Source organism: Dreissena polymorpha, chromosome 9 (genome assembly GCF_020536995.1).
Source record: "Dreissena polymorpha isolate Duluth1 chromosome 9, UMN_Dpol_1.0, whole genome shotgun sequence".
In the NCBI taxonomy this organism is placed as follows: Eukaryota; Metazoa; Mollusca; class Bivalvia; order Myida; family Dreissenidae; genus Dreissena; species Dreissena polymorpha.
In genome coordinates this window covers 6,452,448-6,479,591 of record NC_068363.1, presented here as the reverse complement: position 1 = coordinate 6,479,591, position 27,144 = coordinate 6,452,448, and the positions used below count along the sequence as shown (strand labels likewise).

The 27,144-nt window shown below is 34.6% G+C and overlaps 2 protein-coding genes across 4 annotated transcripts; one reads left to right on the top strand and one right to left on the bottom strand.

Annotated features, from left to right (window-relative positions):
- The first annotated feature begins 4,299 nt into the window (after positions 1–4,299).
- LOC127845487 (uncharacterized) lies at positions 4,300–19,432 on the top strand. 3 transcript variants are annotated; one of them, XM_052376422.1, is made up of 3 exons: positions 4,305–4,436; positions 11,278–11,403; positions 11,933–19,432. In XM_052376422.1, exon 3 carries the CDS (start codon positions 12,073–12,075, stop codon positions 14,143–14,145), a length of 2,073 nt encoding a protein of 690 aa, XP_052232382.1. In that variant the 5' UTR covers positions 4,305–4,436; positions 11,278–11,403; positions 11,933–12,072; the 3' UTR covers positions 14,146–19,432. The 3 variants fall into 3 exon arrangements, with proteins under 3 accessions (XP_052232383.1, XP_052232382.1, XP_052232384.1); XM_052376423.1 differs by lacking the exon at positions 11,278–11,403 and having other exon boundaries at positions 4,300–4,436; XM_052376424.1 differs by lacking the exon at positions 11,278–11,403 and having other exon boundaries at positions 4,335–4,436; positions 12,183–19,432.
- Positions 19,433–23,135: 3,703 nt separating this feature from the next.
- LOC127845493 (alpha-protein kinase 1-like) lies at positions 23,136–26,251 on the bottom strand. Its single transcript, XM_052376442.1, has 2 exons — positions 25,773–26,251; positions 23,136–25,404 (listed from the first exon to the last, which is right to left on the bottom strand). The coding sequence occupies exon 2, from the start codon at positions 25,320–25,322 to the stop codon at positions 24,057–24,059; it is 1,266 nt and encodes a 421-aa protein (XP_052232402.1). The 5' UTR covers positions 25,323–25,404; positions 25,773–26,251; the 3' UTR covers positions 23,136–24,056.
- Positions 26,252–27,144: the final 893 nt, after the last annotated feature.

Here is a 27,144-nt window from a genome sequence, read left to right as displayed (position 1 = left end):
TGACAACTAATATATTATTGTTTATTAGTTATGTCGAAAATTAGATAATTTTTGAGGCAGGATTAAATTACACACATACAAGTGATAGCTCAATCTCGTCCTTTGTAACACATATTTAAAAACAAAGTTATATTAACTTAAATATTAAGATCACCATAATGCAATTTCTGGATGAAACACAATGATGGTTGTTAAACTCAAGGTCACAAAGTTGTAAACACATGATTAATAATTTAGAAATTCAAAGCCAAAATAAATATTTTTTTTACATATTTTACATAACTGATACATCTTAATTAAATCGTTGCGACGTTATCCACAAACGCATACCGCACTGGTTTCAAACCGTACTAAGTTGAAGATGTTTTTTCAACCCTAATCAAAAACAATAATGTGTAACTGTGTAATGAGTCAGACATAAAATCAAAGCAAAAAAGAAGGACGCAAACGTCAGCGCAAGCGCATATTTCCTTGCAATACAAATATCATTCAAACCAAATATATACTATTTTCGCTTTAACAAATTTCAAGATTCAGATGATGATTGCTTAAATGGAGTAAGTTTCATTTTAAAGTGTGCATATAAAATACGATTATGTTTTCAAAAAAAAACTTTACAATATTGGGAAGACTGCGAATATTCATTCATAAAACATAAACAAATCTCATATATATCCACTAAAATGGAGCTTTCCTCCACTTATAATTTTGTTTTCACTATTCTTTATAATGAACGTAAAATCGCAATAAAATGCATAGGTATATCAGTGTCAGTAACTTTTCTGGTATTGCGTACAATACTTATGAAATGTGTTGCTTTCAGTGAATGGTCGGATATTTATTTAACATTTGGTTATAAAAAGCAGTAAATTTTGACTTGTAGCTACACAACTCGTAAAATATGTTCTACTTAAACCAATCGTAAAATTACCCGAAATGAACAAATATCTTCTATAATAATGAAAATGTTTGCGATAAAAGAGATAGGAAAAACTAAAAAACATGTTTAGTGTTTCATTTCGGCGTAAGCTGTATTAAGCCAGCTTTTCACCCTGACTTGACGTTTGTAAGTGTCCAATAATATTCAAATAAAATTTCCCGCGGCTAGGTACGAATGAATACACTTCATTTATTCCATTGGCTGATTTGAGTATAACACCAGAACATTGGAAACATATCCGCGTCTTTGTAACACTGTTTTACTGCATGAAACAATTTTATCTCTAATGAAAAGGCTCAGTAGATAGAACAGTTTTACAATCAATTTTCGACATAAATACAGTTTGTGCGTTCACCTTTTATTTTCAGAGAATTATCAGCGCAAAAGCGTTTATACTAAAGGCTATATTCTCATATTTAGTACTTACTTGCATTGCATTTCAACCCGCGAGGTTTCGGGTCAATTCGCGGCCAGTGTGTGAAAGTCAGAGTTTATATACAGTTCATCACCGGAGTTCGCAGAAGGGGTTGCGATCTTTTCATTGAAGGAAAAAATTGGAATCTATGCTATTTTTGCCTGATGGAGTAAATAGTCGCTTTGTCGATATATCAATATTTTAGGCACAGCTGTTGCCTTGGTCGTGTACAGTTGGCGTAAACAAGCCGTCGTTTCAGCAGCAGAATTGTTACCTAACTTTAATGCACTGCATTCCAATCCGCAAGGCATCAAGGTCAGTTTGCGGTCAGTTGCAGAAATCTTATATAAACGCCGTCTCGTAAACTTTGTGCACTTGAAGTCTGTTTTGATCAGAAAGATACTAAATAAAGATATTCGGCGATATTATTGTGGTATGTCAATCATCGATTTTTAATATGTTTTCAACATTTGCATGATAAGGACCAATTTTGTTAAAATTAATTAGAAATATTTATCCATTTAGACCAGTTTATTAAGCATGAGCACAATAATTCACTATACTATAATTATGCAATTAAATAAGATTCGAGTATTGTCGGCTGACCTTTATGCACTCGTTTATTTTCATGTTTCTTGTGTTTTTCTATTCTGTAAATATAGATATCTGAGTAATAATATCACATAAAGCAAAATAAGCCACAAAATCTGGCGCAACATCCCGTAATTGATTTGCTTGTGATGTAGCTAAGAACTGCGCAGAAAAAGGCATCCGCTACTTTTTATCTCTTAGAGATAACTTTTGATCGTTCATAAACATCGACCACAGTCAACGCCGTATATCTTTTTTAAAGATATTTCTTGTTAAATCTAAACTGTAAGAGTGCAGTTCCTGAAGAAGTTATTGTTAAATGAGTATTTTTGGTTTACAGTAAAAGGCCTTTAATGTTATTCAAGACAATTGAAATAATTGAAAACTTTTGATAAAAAATAAACACGTTGTTATGTTGAATAGGGCCTTTAATCTGTTACTGCTAAATTTCAGCCATGCAGACTTCTTTATACACTTGGGGACTTTTCTAACGCAGCACGTATTAAAATCAATATAGCTCCTTTATTTTTTAACGGGTTTTGTTGAAATTTGGACTCAGACTAATTCAACACATATCTAATAATCCAAGTAAATTTAATTGTAATCGATAAACAATAAAATATCATATATAACAAATTAAAACAATCATTGAAAAAGTAAAATTCTTAAATCGTAAATCGTAAAATAATAATGTTAACTGTAAAACGCATTAACTTATACGTTTTAATGACCGACCGGCTTGTAACACTGCGCTCATGCAAGCCATATTGTTGTTCTAATTAATGTTATGCGTTCCTGGTGTAAAACCGACCTTAGTAGAATGATTAAATTTAAATTAAATTGGAATTATATAGCGCGCTGAACTACACTTGATGACTTTTCGAACGCAGAATTTTTTCAAACTTAAATATCTCAGTTATGAGTAAATATTTTGATTTAAAATTGTACATGTGATCATTTGACTACAATATGTACAAGCAAACGATGAAACCATTCATCCGTAACGATCGGATGCTTTAGCAAGTGGGGAAGGTAGCCTTAACATGCAGATTGCGCTCCTGAAATTGTATACGAGACATATTGATTTTAAGATTAATTTTATGTTTTCCTGGTGTATCAACCCACCTAAAATGAAGATATTGAAATAAAATTAGAATCATAACGTGTTTCGCCATTTTCACGTGCAAAAAGATGCAACCACACCTACCCCACGTGCAAAAGCGTATGATTGTAACGGATGGATGATTTATCGTAATCTTGCACAGATTATAGTCAAATGATCACATATGAAATTTTAAATAAAAATCTTAACTCATGACTGAGATATTCAAGTTTGAAAAGTGATGCGTGAGAAAAGTCTCCAAGTGTATTTGTTGTCACTGAATTGTATGTCATTCAATTCAGGCAAATAGGTAAACATACACTTCATCATTTACGACATACGTCTGCGTAATACTTTTAAAATTAGATTAAAACATTATTCAATAGTAATTTCATCTAAATACATATGCATTCAAACATTACCTGGTAAGCCAGAGGGGGTAATCACTTGATAGTCATAATGGCGACTTCAATGCCAAGACAAGTATTTTTCGCCGTTTAATACCCTATATGACTGTGTTTTTGTAATGCCGCTCACTTTTCGTCAATATCAGCAAGACAGTTACAAGCGTTTATTTCTTTTTAATATTCGCTAAATATCTCGACTTATTAGTTAGAATGACCTTTAGGATGACCTACTTACAGCTCCGCTCTGACAATTTGCAGCGAGGAAAATCGAGATATAAAGCCAATTTTAATACGAACTAAACGCAAATCACTTTCTTACTGATATGGCTGGAAAGTGAGCGTCATTTAAAAATTTAAATCAAAAATAATAAAGAGTATAAAACTATGAAAATACCTATCTCCGCGTGAACGTCAACATCTTGACTATATCACGTGATAACTCTGTAAACAGCTAATTACAATATGCGCTGGACATTTTCACATAGAGTGATTAAGAAATGTGATGTGTGTCCGTGCGAAAACTATATTGTTAAGTCTTTTAACAAAACGAAAATCATCACAGTTGTTTGGTGTTTATGTATACCAAAATTTATCTCGTTTATTTTTTAATATCGCGTAGGATAATTACACGGAGCTTTTTTGTATTTACCGTCAAAATATCCCCCTTAAAATCAAAATAATACAATCGATATGTAGGGCTTTGATACAAATAAACTGACCTTTAGAAGTATTTACGAAGATGTAATTCGCGCCGCCTCATATTTCAAAAAAGAAAACCATGCTTATAAACTGAAGTTGATAATTACTGATATCTAACCCATCACAAAAATATGAAGTTACATCCCCTCCCCTACATGTCTCGACATGTCTCATTACTCATGGTCAGGTCGATCATGTTTGAGGATAAATAGTAATGAACTAGAAATAAAATACAATGTCCTATGATATATAAACGTTGAGGATAGTTTAAAGCATCACCATGTAAGTGTTTTCACATGTCTTCATTTCTGAAGTAATTTTGCAATTGTACGTTTTTTAATCATTTTTACTGCACTTTCGATTTCCGTGTTTATCATATACATGTAATGTATGAGCAGGTTTTTTCTATCCTCACTTTTGAATACATCCCTAATAATTATCTGAATGTTAGAATATCTTTTCTAGTGTGAACTATGTAGTACACAATGTGTTTGGCAAAGAAAGAATATTATATGCCCTGATTATAATTTAAAACAACAAAACTTGTGTTTATTGCATACCTAAACTAAAGCAAGAAGAAAAAAAGATTGAAGCTGAGATTTTGGACATTTTGGATGGCTTTTGAGGAAGATGGTTAAAATTCGTGTTCATGAAAATTAAATTTGAAACCTTAAGAAATGCGTCAATCTTGAATTGTTTTTGCAAAGGCTTACTCTTTAAAGCTGAGACTTCAAATTCGTCCTTTTTTACATATTATTTGAAATAAAATCAATTTTAAAAACTTTATTGGTGATGTAACTTTTCTAGTCCAACCCTGTTACGTCGTAATTGAATGTTAACAAACTCAACCTGGTCAAGGGAAGGACGTGTGCGCTTATTTTATTTTATTTTTGATGTTAGCGGCCGAGATATATTTTTCGCTAGAACAGCAGCCATTTTATTAAAAGATGGCAGAAGGTCGGAGCGAGCTGGGGTAAGTGTTATAACAAGTTACGTCGTGAATTAAGAAAAATTGCCGATTATGGATTAAATAGCAGCATAAACAACATAACAAACTGACGGAATTATTACTGTATCTACAAACAGTTTCCTCATGCAGAACTAGATGTCACGTAGCCGAGAACTCTTTATTTAAATACGACATCGAGTACCCCACCCACTGTCACAACATTTACTTTGTAAACTCTTATAGATATGTGAATTAAGAATTGTTAACGGTAAAAAATCTGAAGTGGAATCACTTTTGATTGAGATTTGAAATCATGTTTATGCAATTCTTGCAGAACGAGATAAACATTTATGACACAAGTTTTATTCATGTCATATAATTGATATGATGTAAATTAGACCCAAAGTGTTGTTGTACAGGTTACACTTGTTATTGTTTTTGTAAACTCATAATGATATTTTAATGTGTGCATACTCTGCTTATTTTCTATAAACAAATATATAAACAGATGATTCATTCTTTCAGGACTCTGTTATACCATCAGGGTTCCAGGTTATTATCATGGGATGGACCTTTCAGAGTACTAGTTTCACTTGATACACAAGCAATATAAGCCCAACACCAAATTTAAATACATCTTTCAGCAGTGGTCTAAGATGTCTGCTAAGTAACGATAAGTCGCCATCCAAGTACAAGGACTGACTCCGGACCCAGCTTAACAAGGGACGCTTCATGGCGCCAAATGATACACGATCATGTATACAGATGATTCCTTCGGTCAAGAGTATAACAAAGCAAGAAAACAACGGAACATCACATGAAATTAGTTTTTTTTTGTTCATTTATGAATGTTCGGGATAACAACTCCATCATGATATAAAAGAAAATAAGCTACAATAAACACATATAATATGTTTTTTGATTTTATTAATACGTTTCTGCTATTCATGTTAGATAAACGTAATCTTGAGCAATTACAGATGTGCACTGATCCCACAGCTTTGTCCAGTCGACTTAACAGGTTTCAGGAAGCCCTGCTTGTGAAGTTGTGCACTGCCTTCCCTGATTTCACCAAAAAATATGGCGTCCCCCAGGTGGTGTGGTGGACAGCCCAGGGGAAGAACAACTTGCTAAGGTAGATAGTGTTCAACAAAGAGCGTGGGATGAACAATATGCGCATTCAGCTGCCGGATATAACTCGACACAACTTGACTGCTTGGTATTTATTGACAAGCTTTGGAAAGCGCTGGTAGAGGACTTTGCCTGAACAGGAACTCACCCTTCAGTTGGCTACAGTGCCAGCGCCAGAGTCACTGAAAAGGCCAGTTGACCTACGAACCCCTGACCCACATAGATCTCGATCCAGAGCAGCATTAAAGGCGACCACATGAAAGTGCTAAGAACAATTCTTTCACTAGAAGTGTGCAAGTCAGAAGTGCTAGTGTCCATTTCGCCAGCATCAACTGTGCCATTTGTTTACTGCTCCTGCCTCTGACCTGGTACCCACTTCGTCAATTTAAGCCTTAATGGAAGCTAACCCACCGCACTCTACCAACTAACCAAGCACTACCATACGTAGAAGCTGGAGGCTGAGAAGGCAAGGGGTTTTCGGTGAGAGTACCAAAAGAAGCTGCCATACCATAGCTTAAATAAGTTATTTGAGGACATGGACTCACCAAACATTAGAGGAGTGGCTAGATCCTATAAAGTTGAAAGACTATGGAAAATAGAAAACTTCATAAATTGACAATATAAACAGGTATTAAAACAATATCTGATATTTATAATATTTTAACACTCTGCTGCTTTACTCTTAACAACAACAGGATGAAGATCAACTAAAGTGCCAATGGCCAATGAAAAATAAGCATCCTTAACGCTGCCAAGCTTTAGTTGAGTATTACTAAGTGATGTATTTATTTGTGTTGTGCTTAAACCATCTACTCCATCACTATGTTATTATCACCATCAGAATAACACAATAATTAATAATTAATAAATCATTTAATCAAACGTTGGAAAAACTGGGTGTTTTTTTTAAAGTTTATTGTCCAGTTACATCACCAAAGTTTAAAGTACAGTATACCCCTTAATTTTGTGATAATAAATGTTTGTTGTCTATGTTTTTAATACAATTAAAGAAGGTTTTTACCAAACGTAAGTATTGAAAGTTGAAAAGGAAAATTCTTGTGTAAACAACCCTGTTTTTAGTGTGTCTTCCTTACATCGCTAATTTATGTTAATATAAATCGCATATTTTTTCCAAACTACTGTCAAGTTTTTCTACTTCTTTCTGAAAAAGTAAGTAATTGACGGGAGCTTGACACTTCAGTATAAATTTATCAAATCATTGCATGTTTATTTTTCAATAAAAGTTGGACACCAAGAGATTCGGGATGTAAAAAAGTTGCCGGACAGAAAAAAACGTGCTCATATAGAAAATGAGAAATATAAGGTATCTCTAAATTAAGATTCAAAATATATGTACGAGTGCATTAATAGTTTGGTCGCAACCAAGATGGAATATAGCTTTGAGCCTATGGAAACATTAATTTGAGATAGGTAATAAAATCCGATTCATTTGCAAAATAAACAAAAAGTTTAGTATTTCTTCTCAACTAAAGTGCATGGCAAGAAAAAAAAAGTCTCTTAAATGCAGCAACACTATAAGCAAAGTAATGCGTAATTTGTTTAATTTATGCTATATTACTTGGAAGGCTATATATACATTTCAAATCAGTATCATAAGAGCATTGTGACATTGTATAATACACAAACATTTATTTATTTTGACCGAAACCTGTTTTTCTATGACGAATCCTTACTAACAATCAGGAAATATATGTTCTTCTCAACCAATGCCGAATATAGGGCTTTCAAGTGACAACTTGTTATGAATAACGCAGTTTATATGTAAAATGTGATATCTTATGTTATTAACCTTAAACACGCATAATACTTATGTTTCCAATTTTCTAAGATATGTATCGCCCCATTGTTGCAAAAATGTACCACGTGCCTTCTAATTTCAATTTCACACGGTATCTTTTTGCACCAATGGGGCGATATAATATAAAGAACTGAAACTCCAGCTGCTGGAGCAGTATTGCATTCTCATTATATACCATTAGTTGGTGACTAATTGCCACAACAGTACAAAACAGCACAATACAAAACAACATAAACACATATAAGAATAAAGCTGGGGTCACCGCCTTGGAACTTTCAATGCAAAGCATTGGGGGTTTAAACCGGTTTTAGAGCGCTCAACCTCACACTTGGCCCAGCAATTTTAATGATACATATAAGTGTAAATAAATTTTAACCTCATAGCATTGCAACTCAAATTAAACAATAATAAAAGGGAATTAAAACGCATTCAACTTAATTACCATTTAATTTCTAAATGGTAGGAAAGAGACCAGAACAACAGAGTTACAACTTTTCGAGGAACGATGAAATGAAACTACAAACAAGTGTCAATTACATCCCTTCTTTTTAGAAAAAGATTTAAGAAAATAGCATCATAAAGTTAATATTTCAGATCATCATCGCGCAAATACAGGAAGAATGTCAATAAAATCATTCAATATATATCTGTTTAAAAATGGTGTTTCCAAGAGTCAACTAGGTTACTAATCAAGTCTAACTGATAAAATATGACATAAAGCATACATTTAATTAAGTTTTTTATTATGTCAGTTGAACATTTTCATATTTCTTCACAACTAAAATTCTATTTTAAAAATACTGAACCATCTTTACCATTTTATAAATATAAATTTTATGAAGATTTAGAGCTTGTTGGTCAGGGTATTGATGACTCCCAGGTTCAGAACCGTAGAAGAGGACGGACTTCACGTTGCTGTTAAATACTGTGGAACGAGAGGGATGTTGATTTCAACGCTGTTCTTATAGTGTTGAAAGCATATCTTGCTTTCCAAAACGCCTGTTGCTGACACGACATTGCCCAGGTTGGGGAATGAGTTCACCTTTTCTTTTTGAGCTCTTTATCTCCCAGGGTAATTAGCTTCTGTTGCTTCCTTTTTAGGACAATCTTTTCTGTCTTCTCCATGTTAAGCTGAAGTCAGGTCTGTGATGCTTCTCTGGCGAGGTTGTCTGTTTTCTGTTGCATATATTGCTAATATTGGGACATCAGGCACAATACAGTCGCAAATTCGATATTATCCAGGGTCTGTGTCAGAATCTACTGGATTCTTGTCTTTTGGTCGTCTCCCGCATGACGTAGTCAACCACGAGTAGGAAAATCATCAGTGAGGGTAAACATCTTGGCGGACAACTGTAATTAACTCGAAATCCTCTGTCATCTTGCAGGCAGTTGTGGATCACCTTGCATGAAGCCCGTGCATATTTGCTGGATCAGATTGACAAATATTGACGGGTTTACATAGTGATGGATGAGTCTCCAAATGATCTCCCTGTCAGCAATGTCGACCGCTTGGCGGAAGTCAATAACTTCAGGTACGGCATCGACTGCCACTCTAAAAACTGTTCAATAAATACTCTGAGCGTGGTGATCTTGCCCATTCACGACCAGTCATTCCTGACACCAGCTTATTCTGGTCGGAGTGGTTCGTCGACCGCAACTTAAAGTCGTTATAGGATAATGCGGTTTAGTGCATTGTTAGCAGTTGAAGTAGCATGATGGTACGCCAATGTTTGCAGAGTCCGAGGTCTCCTTTTTTTAGTAGTTCCACTACGTATCCTTCTTTGTCTGTCTTTAATGCTTCTGATAGAATTCCGGCCGATCGGTAGAGCTATTTTTTATTGCCATGTCTGTTTTTCCCACGTGTCTTTTCATGCGTCCTTGAGGAAGTTCCAATCTTTTTCCAGTGGAATTTATTCTGTCGCCATTTCTAAAGCCTCAAATCTGTTCTTTATAGAAACTGAGAAGGTTTCATCAAGACATTCTCTTTTAATCGTTAGGTGTTGAATTTGTACTGAGGTCTATCTGATGCGTATCATAAGGCTCGTTTCTTAATATTGATGACTCTAATCGCTAATTGATGATCTAAAGCTACGTCGGCTCCCATTTTGGAGAGTATGTCATGCAGACTGCATCTCCACTTTCTTGAGATGTTCATGTAGTCTATTTGTTTTATTGTCTCGCCATCTGATGAATTCCATGTTTAATTGTAGATGTTTTTGTGTTGGAACGTGCTGTCGCCAATGACCACGTCATTTAACGCGCAAATGTCTGTTACTAGCTTGCCATTTTTGTTACCATTAAATGTGCTTGTTTACATTTTTATGTTTTTCCCCGTTAGAGTTGAATTTTGCTGCCATGATTCTGGAGGAAACTGGCTGCTACTCCATGAGGGCGTTAGCAGCTGCATGGGACATCATGAAAGCAGCTCCCTCTGTTTGGTCGTGGTTGTCTTCTGCGTGTCCCGAGAATAGCATCTTCTCTGCAGTCGAAATTTACGTCAGTCTGGACTCATTTCATCTACTTTTACATATTCCGACACTTAGATATTGTAGCGCTTCATCGTACTTGCTATTTGAGATACTTTCCCTGTTTCATACATAGTACATTCCGATTGTGTTGGTGTTTTCGTCGCCAGAATATTTGTCCGTGAGGCTTTTACCAACCTGTGTCATAGGTCTTTCTGTAGAGCCATCTTCTTGAATCGAGCGCTGGCTTTCTTTCTCTATTTCCGCTGTCTCTGTAATGATAAGCTTTTCACGGGGTGGGGTTGCTAGCAATAACACCAACCTTTCTCCTTTCGTAAACAAGTTTTAAACCGTCTTTAGCGGAGTTTGATCACTAGAGAAGTAGTTTACTTAAAAATGTTTTTTCAATACAGACACTTATCTTTTATTATGATGAATTAACGCTATCAGTCATTGATTTCAAGCCAAATAAACGTGGGGAGCGTTACATACTTTGAATCGTAATCACGGTAGATCGATACTTTCGATTGTTTAATCATGTTCTGTACTAAAATATGGTATCAATGTATAATTTGTATTAATTGCCATTGTATGTTTTGTTAATTTACCTGTTTTCTAATGTGTTCGGAGTATATGCATTCCATAACCACAAGGAATAATTTCAAGCAGTGTCTGGCGTAACTGTATTATTTGACATGATCTAGTTTTGAGGTCATATTCCGTGTCATTATTGCAACAACTATTATAATTTCATTTAAGGTTGTGATTGAGTTATCAACACGACTACAGACCTATGCAAACAATCGGATTGATTTCGCATAATGTTGGAAAAATGAATCTTCAAGGACATGGCTTTCGTCGATGCATTAATCTGTAAACAAGAAGGTATTACGTGATACCATTTTTTTATGCCATCGTACCTCAGAAAATTGTTATTATGTTGGTCAGTGCATATGAAGCCATTAAATATTTAATTGTTATTAAAGCTAATTTTAATTATCGGTCGTGCGTGCGTGCGTGCGTGCGTATGTGCGTGCGTGCGTGCGTGCGTGCGTGCGTGCGTGTGATTAGTTATGGGCTAATTGTGAGGCTTGGTGCGCCATTCAGCAATTGTATACCCCAAACGCTTTAAATTTTCCGTTCAGTGGCGGTGACCTAGCTTTCTCTATGTTTATGTTTTCTGTCGTGTTGTATGTTTTGTCTTGTTTTGTATTGGTCATGGGTCGAATACGAATTATATCGGACCCTGATAATATTTCAAGAATTTTATTATTCGTATACATTAAATTTAACTATGAACGATTTCATCGCTGTAATGAAAAAAAAGAATTGTGGATATTGTAAACGAATCATATTCTTTATCAATAATTAACACAGTTACCTAATTTTAAATATATAATGCACTTTATTCCAGTTCAGAGACGTACAAAAGATTGACAAGTCCGCTCTCATCCTGTCTTGCCTAAATAGATTGTGGAAGAATCATTCAAATGTTCGCACACTGAAAAGCAGTGGTCAAATTTGATAAAGGTACAATGTCTTATTGTTTCAAACATGGCTGAAATACAAGATTGTTCAAACCATGTTTGCGATCCGTGTTCGTTCGATGGTAAGAGTGAAGCACCACAGCATTTTTGTGTAAACTGTTTAGAATACTTTTGCAGTACCTGTGCAAAGGATCACAGAAAATTCAGACAGTCACGAGACCATATGATACTCGACACATTGCCAACTGATGACACAATCTATGAAAAACTGCAGACATTGTCTCGATGCCCAATTCATCCACAGGTCGAAATTGAAAGCTATTGCAAAGAGCATAGCTCAATTATCTGTCAATATTGCATTAAAGACAAACACAAAATGTGTGGAGATATAGTTGATCTTGCGGTATTCCAGAACGAACATGTTGGCATAACTCAGACACTTGAGGAAATCAGGCAAAAAACTGAGTTGCTTCGTACAGAAAAAGATAAGGAGAGCGCTAGATTTCACACAATTAATACGTCTATTAAACAGGGTATATGTTCATATGTGCAACAGATACGAGACGTTGCAGATGGCGTTGAAAAATGTTTGAACGAACAGCATGCGTCGCTTGTTTCTCTCTTGTTCGATGAATGGAACCAATATGAACAAAATCTGACGAGCACCGAAATCCGATTGCGTGAATACGAACATTTATCGAAAATTATTGGTGAATGCGGAAAAAGCAACGATATGCGGGTTCTTGTTTGGAAGATTTGTAATTTGAAGATACATTCCGATGTACCAGATGACCTTAAATCAGTTGTATCTAAACATATAAAACTAAATACGCCGAGCAATGCTTGTGCACTTCTAAAAGCATTAGAGAAGTGCACAGTTGTTTTGGCTAGTATGGCTGAAATCGCAATGGAAACAGGTAGTGATGATGTTACAAGTTACGAGGAAAGCACTTCTGTAAATCCAGGATTCGTTGGTGATTGCCAAATCTCCAAATTTGAAAAAGAGGTACAAGTAAATGAAGATATGTTTGAGGCGCAGAGTAAATCACACGATATACCATTACACATTTCTAAATTTGATAAAGATGTACAAGTGGACGAAAGTATGTTTGAGTTGCAGAGTAAATCACACGAAATACCATTTAAAATCTCCAAATTTGATAAAGATGTACAAGTGGATGAAAGTATGTTTGAGTCACAGAGTAGATCACACGATGTACCCTTGATGGAGATGAAAATATTACCGAAAATTGACAAAATAAAGTTACAGACGGACTATGGGGATGAATGCGAATGTAACGTTGTTGCGTCGGATGTATTGGGTGATGGAAGAATTATTGTACTGGACCAAACAAATAATGAAGTTAAGATTTTTTCTGTTGACCTTCAGTTATTATCGTATATGACCGTCGATGACATGCCATTAGATATGTGCATCCTGGAAGAAAGTCAAAATGGAAATTTTATGATCGCGATTTGTTTTGAGACCTCGAGTGCTTTGAATATTTTCGCATACGATGGTGCGTTTCGTGAAACAAACACAGTGGACGTAGAAAATGTCGAATACATACTTGGCATTGCAATGTATAGAAAACACATCGTAGCAATAACAAGATCCTCTGAAAGCTACTCCAGATATCTCAACTATACGATACAGTTGATTGATCCGTCGACAGGTCATGTTTGCTATGCTTTTGATGAATTCTTAAAAATTACTGATGGAAAACGAATCAAATTGCCAGAGGAAGACATAAGAATCCATGCATGTCAATCAACAATGAAAATCATACTTTCGTGTTCGAGCACGGTGTTTGTTTTTAATATCGAAGATGGCAATTGTGTCGACAAAACATCGCACGGAGTAGCACTGTGTGTTTGGTTCTACAAATACCAGGGGGCAGCAACTTTAGGGACCGTTATGGACGTGAAGACGGACTCTCAAGGAAATGTTTATGTGTGTGATTTGGAACGAAAGTGGGGCGGTATCCATCAGGTTTCTGCGTGCTCTTTTAAGGAAAACAAACTTCTGATTAATAATTGTAAAGATGTATCATCGCTCGCCATTGATGAAAATCGAAAGCGAATTATTGTCTGCTTCAGATGCGGAAACCGTATACGAGTGTATTATTACATTACGTGACAAAAATTATTTGATGTTAATATGCATATGGCATTAATGCTGTTGTGAATAACTCTCAGTCAAATATGCGGTAATAATTCAGTGCTCCAGCTACGATTTTAAAAGGGCAGGGGGGGGGGCTTTTTTTTCAAAAGGGCACTTTAGACGCGCAGTATTTTGTCAAAAGGGCACTTTCGAGCGCGCGGGCGTTTCTGGAATGCTTCCTCTTGCATGTTAATTTATATGTTATAAATAAGTGTTAGAATATAATATATATTATTATTCCCATATTTATTAAACAATTCAAATATAATGTCTACAATGAGGAATAAATTAATTACAATGTATTGTAATAAGAGATTTATAAATCATCATATGTAAAAAAAAGGCGGAGGTTCGGGAGGACAGGGCGGGGCGCCCTTCAATTTAGGCCTAGCTGGAGCACTGGGTATTGAGCACCTTAAAGACGGTTTAAACTATAACACTTTACAGGGGCCGTCTCAAGGAAGTTACTATATGTTTCTATTTTTGTGCGTATGTTGCAAAATTTGTGTGTTGTGTCTAATGCTTTTGTATTCTGCCAATGTGCTCTTTCATTTGGGCTTTTATATTACATATATTTTTCTGATGCAGCTGAACTTAAACGTTAATATACGTGAGTGACTTATTTTAGGCTTTAATTTCTTTGATAATTGTAGTTTGTGTATACCTTTTCGTCAATGTTCCGAGGGGAAAAAATGTGTGTATCATGGTACGTTTGAACGAGTTTATCAATGATTTATCTCGTTGATAAATATACCATTTTTTTTCCACGCATTTAAAACATTTAACAACCCCAAATTATTGACCACAGTTATTACTAGTGTTTTGACACTGGTCTTTAGTTGCGTATGAATGTTTATCATGTTGCATGGACATACAGCGGTTTGTCTTTGACAATAATTGTTAAAATTTTGAAAGCATCCATGCGAAACCTTAATACACAGATTAATGTGTTTTTACTGTATACGTTTGTATTTTAAATCTAGTTTTCTCATTTTTGAAAAAAAGGCATGCATTAACAAAACGTAAATACTTTGGAATAATATCAAACCATCATACGATCAAGAAAACAAGTTTACTAACAATATTTTGCATTCACCGACATTCGACCCCAAGTCTAGTCGTATAATGTTCGTCACACTTATCCAGATTTTGAAGGTTCTAGTCCCAAAGTATACCGGTAAACATTTTATACTGAGGATTTTTTCTGTTAATGAAATGTTCTTTTTATCCACTCAAACAAAATACACAGCAAACAATTCAGCAACAATACCACTAGACAATTAAGTTTCCATAATGGTACATGTAGTAAACACTTGTATTGAAAATGCTGCTTACATATCGCATTAACTCGTGTGTTTTCAACCCATATGACATCAACCAAAGCTTGTCGATGTTAGAAATAAAACATTAAAATACATTTACATTACTCATTGTTAAACACAGACTTTGCTTCATCTGAAATAAACATCAACTTAAGACAATGCAATCTTACTTAAATCGTAAAATTGCGTCAAACTGTTGACCCTTATCATCGGATTAGGTGTTCACGTGCCCCGCGTCGCGAGCATCAGAAATTATAAACTAATACATAACATACTTTCCCGACTGTAAATCATGCACTGCAGCAAAGAATTGTACCACCTCAGATGTTCTGTTTTCGAAATTCAGAGAGTTTGGTATAAAGGGGGATTTCAAACATTAAACGGTTATGGAGATATTTTATAAGGATTCCAGTGTTAAGATAGTTAGGTTTTCAGGAAGTACACTGTACCTCAACATGGTGGCGCTGCTACTTCTTATAATCTCCATAATTCGAATGACTGAAGCACCTTCGAATCTAGATTAACACTTTGCTTGAATAGTTTACGCTTGATAAGGATGTTATCTATTTCTTGGAACGGTTTGAGATAAACGAATTTAGTTTTATGTATGATTAACTAATTAAGCCAATTTCCATAGAACAAATTAATAAAGCTATAAACACAGGAATTAAAGTCTTGAAAGTGGAGACCCTGATATTCGCATATTAATAAGTTTTTGTCCATTATAGAGACACGCTTTTGCATATTTTATGACACTTTTCAACACAATATTTGATAGTGGTTATTTTCCAACTACTTGGTTTGAAGGCTTCGCTGGGCCTTTGCACAAAAAGGGCAGTAAAAATGAAGAAAATAAATATAGAGGCATAGCATTATTGAGTGCGTTAGGGAAAGTGTCGCTTTTGAAATGTAAGACTCTCCTATTGGGCGTAACATTATTATGTATACGTAGAAGCAAATGCGGTTTTAGACAAAATACGAGCACTATTTATAATATTTTGTACTGCATTGTCTTCAGATACACTTATTTAATCAGAGAAAACTGCTTTTTGTGTATTTGTGGACTCAAGTAGAGTCTTAAAGTATGTTGTTTGAGAAAACCTTAGGTGCAAACTCATAAACAAGCACTACTAGGCATACACTGTAATAAAGAAAGATCAGTATACTCATCTGTTAAATTTAGAGTAAAATATTTTACTAAATTATGTGTGGATTTCGAATGTTTGCTAGGTGTCAGGCAAGCGAATTGCATATCGCTGTTCCTGTTTACTATGTTTCTAAATCATTTAGAAACAGTCTTTTCTGAAGGTGGTATTACTGGTATAGATATGGATGATGTCACAATTTTACTTTATTGAAATGTACGCAGGTGATATAATTATTTTTGCAAATAACGCCGAGGCATTGCAACATAACAAAAATGTATTTTATGAACATCGCATACGCAGGAAGTTAGTAGTTTACACCGATAATATTAATGTAATAATTTTCAGAAAAGAGGGACGGTTGACAAACAATATTTCATTCCACTACAGTGATATTGAAATCGAAATAGTAACGACGTTTAATTACCTTGGTGTTGTATTTACGCCTGGTGGCTATTTCTCTGGTGCACAAAGCAAAATATCTGGCAAAGGTTTAAAGGTTATATTCAATATGAACAAATAACTGAACAAGTTTACCGACAGTACTATTAAACACAGAGCCCTCAAAATGATTTCATATACGGCGAACTTGGGTGCCTAAACTGTCCAACAAATAGATATTATACTATTATAAAATATTGGGTTAAAATATCACACACTGGTACATGTAGTAGCACATTCAATAAAGAAATGTACCTTATATTGTTAAATGATTGCGAATGATATCCTAACAAAAAGGATGGTATTCCCTACTACGTGATTGCTATGCACACTTGCATTTAACGATGCCTGGTATTTTTAGGATGTCGGTCACGATACTGTATTTCTTGGCGCTATTAAACAAAGACTTACAGATAATTTAAACTCGAGTGTAGCTCTTTTTTTTAGAAGTATAGCAAGCTTTTAATTTAAACCATACTTAGTAATATATTATATTAACAAGTACTTATTTAGCTTATATGGGTTACGCTCATCTTCTCATAGATTGAGAATGTAAAGTGGCAGATGGTTTAAACGAAATCCTACACCTATTGAGCAAACGATATGTATTGCCTGTAACCGTCTAGAAGACGAAAACCATGAGTTTTTTAATACAAATTATATACAGATTTAAAATGTAAAAATATAACTTAATATTACAGAAACAGACCAAATATGCAAAATATTATCAAATTAATGTCTCCCGAAAGTGAATTTGTTTTGCAAAAACTTAGTACCTTTGTCCATGACGCATTTTTCGTTAGATTAACTAACATGTATCAACCCTTGATGTAGATTTACCCATTCAACGTATTCCATTTTTGTCGTGTATTTATATATGCTGTCGACTACGTTCACTCAAGATTGTATATTGCTGCTGTTTTTGTTTTTGTATGTAAATGATATGTGCGTATATTTAATATTTGATCAAAATGTTAAGTGTATAGTGTTTCAGTTAAACAAAAAATATAGTTAATGTGTATCTTTTAAATTTTAATTTAATTATGTGATTTATCGAATGCATATCATCTACCATATATTTTTGTTGCGAACTGTACTTCCCTACTAACATATACTGCTTTGTATCCGAATATACTGATATAACGATTGTCATGCAGTACTGGTTGATATCAGCGGGGAATATATATTATAACAAGCAATTTCGTTGAATTGATACGCCCCGTCAAATAAATTTTGTTTATGGATAATTGTGCAAATTTCTTAATATAGGGTATAGTAATAAAAAAATTCAGTGTAGGGTAATTGATTTTATGAATGGCAATTCTCCTCATGGATATCTATACACCCATAAAGTGTCATGTTGAAATCGTGCAGCATATCTGAGATATAGCCTTAAAAAGTTACATCATATAAAAACAACAAAGGGGAGATATAGCCTTAAAAAGTTACATCATACAAAAACAACAAAGGGCAATAATTATAGGTTAACAGGTTGTTAGGTTAAGGTTCTTGTGCATGGAACTTCTTTCCATTGATTTCTACACACCAATGAAGTTTCCCGTTGATATGGTGTATCGTATTTGAAACATAGCCATGAAAAGTTCCATCATAGAAAAACAACAAAGGGCAATAATTCGAATGGTTATAGTTCTTACGCATGACACTTCTCATTAAAATCTATACACCATTTAAGTTGCATGTTGAAGTCTTGCAGAGTATCTGAGATAAAGTCTTAACAAGTAAAAACGTTAGACGAACAAGCGTGTTATATCTACTCTTACAACACCTTCTATTTCGTTTCGCTTAGGTTATTTGTTTAAAGGAAAAGATGCGCGAATTTTAATGTTATTTTAATCTTACAAGTTCATTCTAAATCTCATGTATTGTAGTTCCTCTTCTTTTTAACTTAAGTAATACAATACACTATATACTCAGCGTCTCTTGTATTTTCGGTATTTTTGTGTTAGTTCTTGTTATTGTCTCTTTATTGTTGTGTGCGACGATTAAATACATGTTTTAATGAATGTAAAAAGTGTTGATAAAAATCACTACTCTTCTTTAAAAAAATAAATACATTAAATGTTTATCAACTGTTGTCAATGATTAATTGATTTTATTTCTTTATGTATTATGTATACCGTTAGCAACCAAGCTTCCTCATTATTTAAATACTCACCATAATTATGAATATATGTGTAATAATGTTGTTATTACATTGCATGTACTAAATTCTGACTACATGGGACATTGGCTTTATGGAAATGTTGTAGATAAATCTAAAATATGTAAATCTGATTCATTCATATATGCTCTTCATATCTTGTACTTATTATATCTTATGAATTAGCATTCGTATTATTTGTTGTTGTTGTTTTTTTTTCAACCGAGCTGAAAATCAAGCAGGCGACCGTTGTGAACAACCTTAATCCGGCAAAAATAACCAGCATGATGTACACATAGTTGGTATAAAAATTGCGTCGAATCTCTTGCAAGGACACCATCTTAAACTGCAGCTTAAACTAGAATGATTCATACCTTGTGCCATTGCAAAGTGTTTATATTATTGTGGCAATTTATGACTGTGGTACATGTATTGGATCGGCTCAGGTTGGCGTACATTCTACCAGTGCAATAAGTAGTGTCAAGTATATCTAAATTCTTAATTTATTTGCATGTATGTGTAACTAAAGTGGTATAATGTACTGGTTAGAAAAGTTGCACGAGCTCTAAATTTGGCAAATACCCGCATAGAAATATCACTTATCAACTTGAAACAAATGTATTGGGGTCGGCATCGTTGTCGGTTGCGCTGTAAATGATGATTTTGGGATGTGCATAATACAACGCTCTCTTTTATTTGTCATAACAGTGAATGATCTTTATTTCAATTGATTACTTGCGTGTTTTCTTTTTAAAGTAAATTATCCTCGATAATCTAATGACGATGTGGCCTCAACCAAGTCTACGTCACGTTACAAACGTAATTAATTTGATAGAATATTTCTATGTTCAAACTGTGGCGTGATTGAATCTTTAACATGAAACAATATGTATTGCTTATGATCATGATTGAATCTTTAACATGAAACAATATGTATTATTGCATAAACTCTATCTATAATGCCCTCTGGTGGGCTGCAGAAACTTGACAAAAGGAGGGCTTGAACGGAAGAAATCGTGCATTAACAAGGCGATTCACGTGCCGTTCAAGCCCTGTTATGTGTTTTTCATATCCATAATCTGGTCCACACGCAGTTACTTCCCTTCTCCAGCCTTCGACGACGGCGTTCGACGACTTTCCAAGCATAAATCGGGAGCTGAATAAGCACCAGTTTCCTCATACATGCAGGGATAATGGCAATGACTATTTCAATCCACTTTTCAACTTATACCATCTGCACTTTCTTAACAACAGCTTTATTGTATTGGCAACGTCAATGAAGTTAAGGTTATTTACTCAACACTTTCAAAAGACTATGCTGTAAATTTAAGTGATTATGTACCTTAAACGATCCTGCTGTAAATTCCAAAATAATTCCTCATTCCTTAATTTGCGCGGCTGCATTTCAACTTTACATTAATCCACTGCTTAACCACATTTTAGATCGTAAACTGCCTATCCGAACGTAAAGCCTCGTCCTTTCGGATGATGACCGAGTGAGGCATATGTAAAACACAATTTTGAACTGTATTGAAATAATCGGATTTGTTTTGTCGATGTCGAATGAACAAAACATTGTTTTCAATGATATTTTAATTTATGCTTGGTATGTGTGATTTGTTTATGCAATAATAGCGAAAATACACATTTTCTCGGACATGATCATCTGCGGGCGCTCGAAAAATCCGTGCCTGCCCTCGTGCTGCGCACTCAGGCAGGAACGGATTTTTCGAGCGCCCGCAGATGATCATGCCCTCGAAAACGTGTATTATCCCTACATTGATCTAGATCGACCGAATCGACCGATACAACAAGTTTTGTATCGAAACTTTAAAAGGTTCATAACTACATACACAATTATGTTATGTTAAGCATGTGTTCAAATATTAGAGAAACTGCTATTAGAAACTGTATGACGGGGTTACTAAAGGCATGTGACTTGTATTAAAAATATTTGTTAAGGACCTAAAATCAGACTCTTATATAAATATATCTAATTTTTAATTTAAAAAACTCCACATTTTATTTCTTGTTAGTTCTTTCAGCCCTTTATTCTGCCCGTGTATTTTCATTTAACAATTTCTCAGCTTTGCTTGCCATCATTTCCATACTATACTTTCAAGTTTGCAGGAATTACAAGTTAAATACTCGCATTGTTGAAATAAAACATTTGTTTCAAAGATAGGTATGTTCATAAATCAATTATTTTGACTACCATACAAATATTGGCATTGATGATACTAAAATATTTCATTCCAAAATGTAACTAAAAAACTCCAGTTATTATATTTTCAAGGTCAACGACAATATTTAGCATTTAAGATATGTTGCGGCATTATCATCAACAAACGGCTTATCTATTCTTTAAAGGGATCTTTTCACGGTTTGGTAAATTGACAAAATTGAAAAAAGTTGTTTCAGATTCGCAAATTTTCGTTTTAGTTATGATATTTGTGAGGAAACAGTAATACTGAACATTTACCATGGTCTAATATAGCCATTATATGCATCTTTTGACGATTTTAAAACCTAAAAATTATAAACCGTTGCAACGCGAAACGATTGAATAATTTGGAGAGTTCTGTTTTAGTCGTTAAATTTTGTGAAACTACGAAGATTGCTTATATAAGGTATAAAATACGTCAAGTATGTGTACTCGGCGGAATAGCTCAGTAGGCTGAAGCGTTTTTACTTCAGGACTCTGGCAGGACTCCAGGGGTCACTGGTTCGAAACCTGCTCCGGGCAATGTTCTTTTCCTTTTTTAAATTTTATTCTTGATTTTTTACTGGAGCTTTTACGATCCAATGTTTACATTTATCAATATAAAGCATTTAATGAATAAGTTAAAAAAATGCCAAAATCTGTGAAAAGGCCCCTTTAACTTAACTATGACTAAGTACCGCCATAATTTCGTATTGTAATAAGTCTGTGTACCACTTACACGAAACAAGTTGCTTCCTTCAAAATCAAAGGCAAAAGTGGTCAAAGGTCAACCTACAGAAGATTTGTATTCAAACAAGCACGTAAAAATCGCATCGTCCGTCTGTCAGTCCGTCCTCCTTCTTGTTCTATCGTGAAATATAGAAGTGATTGAAACGAAACTCTATATAGTTTTAAGGGTTTTAACGAAATGTGCACAGTGCAAGAAACATATCTTCGAGAAGTAAAAACCTTCCATTTAGTCATTTATATTGAACAAGGCATAACTGTCTTAGATTGAAATATTTGTGTTCACTGATAGAAGTCATATCGAAAAAGTTCAGAGAACAAGAAATACATAACTATTTGCCCAGCGCAGACTTATTTCATAGCCCGTTTCTTATGTTGAGCATAACTCTGCAAGTAATAAAGGTTTTCAAATTACCCTTCATATAATTATAGATTGCCTTAAAGGCCTGAAGGTACAATGCAAAGTACAAGGACCATACCTCTTCCTTCAGTATATGCAGGGTTATTTAACTTCATTTAGTTTTTTATATACCAAGCTTATATTTATAAGTATTGAAGGTATTCTACTTTATTGAGGACATTGAGAAGAAGTGCAGAGCACAAGAACCATACATTTGTCTATGTTTTCTTTATGTTTTTGCTTTGTATTATTTGTGAGTGCATAAACTAGTGTATACATTAGTTTCTCGGGCAAAGCATAACTCAATACAAGTGTAATTGATTTAAATAAAACTTCATATATTAATAAATTGCTGTAAGAGGAAGTGAACGGTAAAAGAACTATAATTCTTACTTTAATATTTACAGAGTAATTTTATTCGCTAATGTTCTTGTGTCAACTATAATGCTATTACTTAGAATTGATACAAAATTATAGATCTACTCAAAACATGTTTGGTCGAGTGCAGAGTTAAACAAATATAACTTTCTCTTCATTGTTTTAGGATTTATTTCATTGTCTTATTTATAATGCAGAACCAAATTGACGTTCTGTAATTTTGTAGAGCAGATCATTACTAAAAAGTATTGCAATGATTTAAGACTTAAATAAGAAGTGCGCAGTACAAGAACAATAACTGAAAGATTTAACTGTTTCTATCGACGGCATTATATTAACGCAGTCGGCGCTTTCAGAATACTCTTTCGATGAACAACGAATATTAGAATTAAAATCGATTTTGGACCACTTGGTATTTGTTAAATATGAAAAAGCAAACTACAAACATATTAAAATATTTGATGGAATTATTGAAGCACAAAACAAATAATCAAATATACACAATAAGAATGTACAATGTTCAGCATTTAAACGTATTTATCTTTATAGAAATCAAATCCGTGAAATTCACATGTTTGCATAGCAAACTTGTTAATGAGCTATGACAATGAATGTATGGTCATTATATTCAATAGTAACACTTAAGACACATCACAAAACATGTCTATATATACATAACTTAAAACTAGAATAAAAGTATACGCGACCTCTGTCCATTCTTTAGATGTATTCAATGTGTCAGATGTGGGTTTTAATACTTGCAACCGGCCATATACTAGCACTCCACAGTTAATTGTATTAATCAGCGAAAACGAGACAGAATAACAAATACTGGAAACGCATGTATATGCGTCCCCATTAATTTATTAATTAACATTTAATTTATTTGCTTTTCATGACTTTTTCTTGGTAACTTCAATTCGTGGAATTCATATTTCGGATAAAATGAGGAATTTGTTTCGGTCATTTTCCGATGTGTTTGTGTAAATTAGCGAATTGGTTAAACCACGAAATCAACGAGAATTACTGTCTCGCGAATAATATAGAATTATGATGATGCCGTGTCATCGTTGTTGTTTCGCATTTGTGTTCAAAGGTATGTTACCGTTTCATGCTCGGGGTCAACACTTTCCTCGCTGTATGGAGGAGGGAGCAGACACTTGCGATCACTTTCGAGGAAGAAATAGTCGTCTCCTGCATTGTCCGTTGTTGGCTTCTTCATTTCAATTGCACCAGTGTGTTGATTCGGATAGGGAAGGTAAGGTGGAGGAACGGTATAGACCGCATAGCGCATCTGTTGCACAATCCACATCAACTGGGATCCAGAGGGACCTCCCTGGAACATCGGGTTGTCGCTAGCATATCCCGACGCAAACGTCATCTGTTGATTGAAAAATTCTTCCCTCCAATCTAGAACAATACCACTCTGACCCCGCAGTTGCGAGGGTGACATTTCGCAATGTGTCGAAGTTGTAACTGAGGCGCTGTGATTTGTCCACGATTCTTGGAGTCCCATATGATCCTCTTGGAGATATGGCACGACATCAGCGCAATATGGAGGCGGTTCCTCTGACGGAAAGAACATGTAGTATGGCGGAGCACTCGGCCTGCGGTCGTTCATTCCGATGTACTCACCCCAACCCCTCAGGTCAACACCATCTCCGAACCGAGGCCAGTTTCTACATAGTCTGTTGCATCTGTGTAGCTTGAAAAATCCCTTAATACCATCCAGTCCCAGGTCTGATCTTCCGAATGATTTATCTTCTGAATGAATTGTAGGTCCAGTCAGGTGGTACCCATATGCTGTCATCACGCCCTGTAGGTTCGATACTAACATATTCCCTTCACTTCTACACCACGAAAAGTGTGCAAATGCTTCTGGGACTTCTAACTGGGAATCGCTGACCCATCCATATTCAAATTCTTCAAATTTGCCTTTAATGTACAATTCGATGGAAACAAATTCCGCTTCTTGGAACTTCTTTTTAGGTTTTCCAAGTATGTCATTGATGCATAAACAATCAGATAGGGCATCGATCTCCGCCGTTATATGTGTATTAAAAGCTATGTGCTTTTCACCGGATGGCACTATTTTGTTGTAAAAATTGGAAAGGGCTCTGGCGATTTTTGTTCTTTTTGACTCCAGCAAAAAGTCCTGCCTTGTGATGGCGCCATTTCTGATGGTTTTCACGACACATTTTTGACCTCTGAGTGGGCCGTCCCCGTTTAAAATTCCCATATAGGACAGCTTCTTGCTACCGACTTTGAACGGATATGGATCAAAACTAGCCCAGTACTTGTGGCCACTGTCGTCTTTGGACGATGAAAGTGTTTCTACGCTGACCTGCTGACCCATGGCGGACGATAACGAACGAAATATGTCGGACGGCAACGAAATCGGCCGCACGATAACGGAATCTGTCGGACGATAACGATATCTGCAGACAACAAGAAACACTATAATTATGAAAGATATTCGTACATATTAAAACTTAATTGTATGTTTTAATGTCAATATCCTTGATTATTAAAGAAAAGGCGTTTGAAAAAACAAAGAACAGTCGTTTGAATTAAAACTACGGTTCAATGTACAAATATTATTAATTCAGTAATTTATATCCGACATGGGTTTGTTCTTTTCAGTTAATGCTATTTACGTAAATGACATGCGAATTATGTCTCGAGTCCATTTTGTTGTAATTTAACTTTTAACCTGGTATAATATCTTTAAAAATAAAATAAAGCTTAACCACTAACTTAAACATAATCCAATCATTTATTGTTTTATTTTTATTCGGATCCTTACTTTGTCTTCGATTAATCAATTTCACTCGACTGCATCCTCCAATTACATTAGATTCAAAGCAATTTAAAATCCGTCAAATTTTCAGATGATCATCGCCGTATTCTTCAAACCGAACGTCGGTGCATTCATTCGCCAGCAGTTCGTTCAAATCTACATGTAATGCGTACAAATACACGCAATTTGGTTTAGTCCAGCCCAATTCTCTTTTGCAGTTGAAAAGACCAGTCCTACCGCTATTGTGTAATTATTATTGAAAATCAGATAAACACTAATTGTTTAAATCTTTCAAGCAATTATAACTTAAGATGTTATATTGCGATACTGTCTCGCTAACGACTGATTAGTTCTCCAGTTATGAAATATGATTATCTATCTATTACTTCGGTATAATTACTAACGTCTATAGCACGTTTGAAACATTGTTCTAAAGGTAGTGTGTTTATTTGAACACATATTGAAATTCCGCTTGGGTGTCTCATGTTTTGTTCACTGTGACATATGAATGCCACTTTGAACATACGCGTTAGATGCCTTTTAAAATAAATACTAAATAAAATAAACTGTCGTTGTTGGAATTCAAAAACAAAAGCAACAAGTTTGCTTCTTATAGCGCGCTTAGTGCGTTCAATCGAAGATAAACCGGATAAGTGTTACTGTGTTAAACACTTGAAAGGTTTAAATGGTCGTGACTTGCACAAAACAAATTTAGCATAGTTTAGATGCACTTCGACCATAATTTGTTAACTTGAATATGTAAATGGTCAAAGGCATTTTGCCGATGTTCCAATAAAAACTTGAAAAAACTTGTTTAATACAGTTAACAGCATGCCTCGTTTGATTATCATTTAGTGTTGTAATATCTATTTTGTTTATTGTATTACTGTTAAAACACCTTATGCACATGTTAACAAGATAATGGCGTGACACTACAATTTTATATTTACACGTTGCTTCTCTATAGACATATATCTTTATTCATACTTCATTTTAAATAAATCTAAACGTGAAAACTGTCAAACATTTTGGCTATAAACTCACAATATGAATGTACTTGAATTATTATAACACAACAAACACGTATTGTTTCAATAAAAATAAAATGTATGTTTTGTTCTATTAACGCTGGTAGCTCTCCTGATTAATATTTAACCATTTTGGTTTACAGTTTTTATTTATATACTATAAGAAGTTTTAATATCTTCATCGTAAAAATGAGACATGCTTAAGAGCATGAGTGTGCCAAGTGTGCTATTCGTTTCGCAAATAACTCGTTTAAATAAATCTTTACCAAGACGGTGACTCCAATTGTCATTATTCGTATGTTTAGTGTTGTGTTTTGCGTATTGCCCGACATTGTAAAGGAAATCGGCTT

Excerpts from the sequence above, each read along its gene's own strand:
- LOC127845487 (XM_052376423.1), top strand. The coding sequence starts at position 12,073 with ATGGCTGAAATACAAGATTGTTCAAACCATGTTTGCGATCCGTGTTCG.
- LOC127845493 (XM_052376442.1), bottom strand. The coding sequence starts at position 25,322 with ATGGGTCAGCAGGTCAGCGTAGAAACACTTTCATCGTCCAAAGACGAC.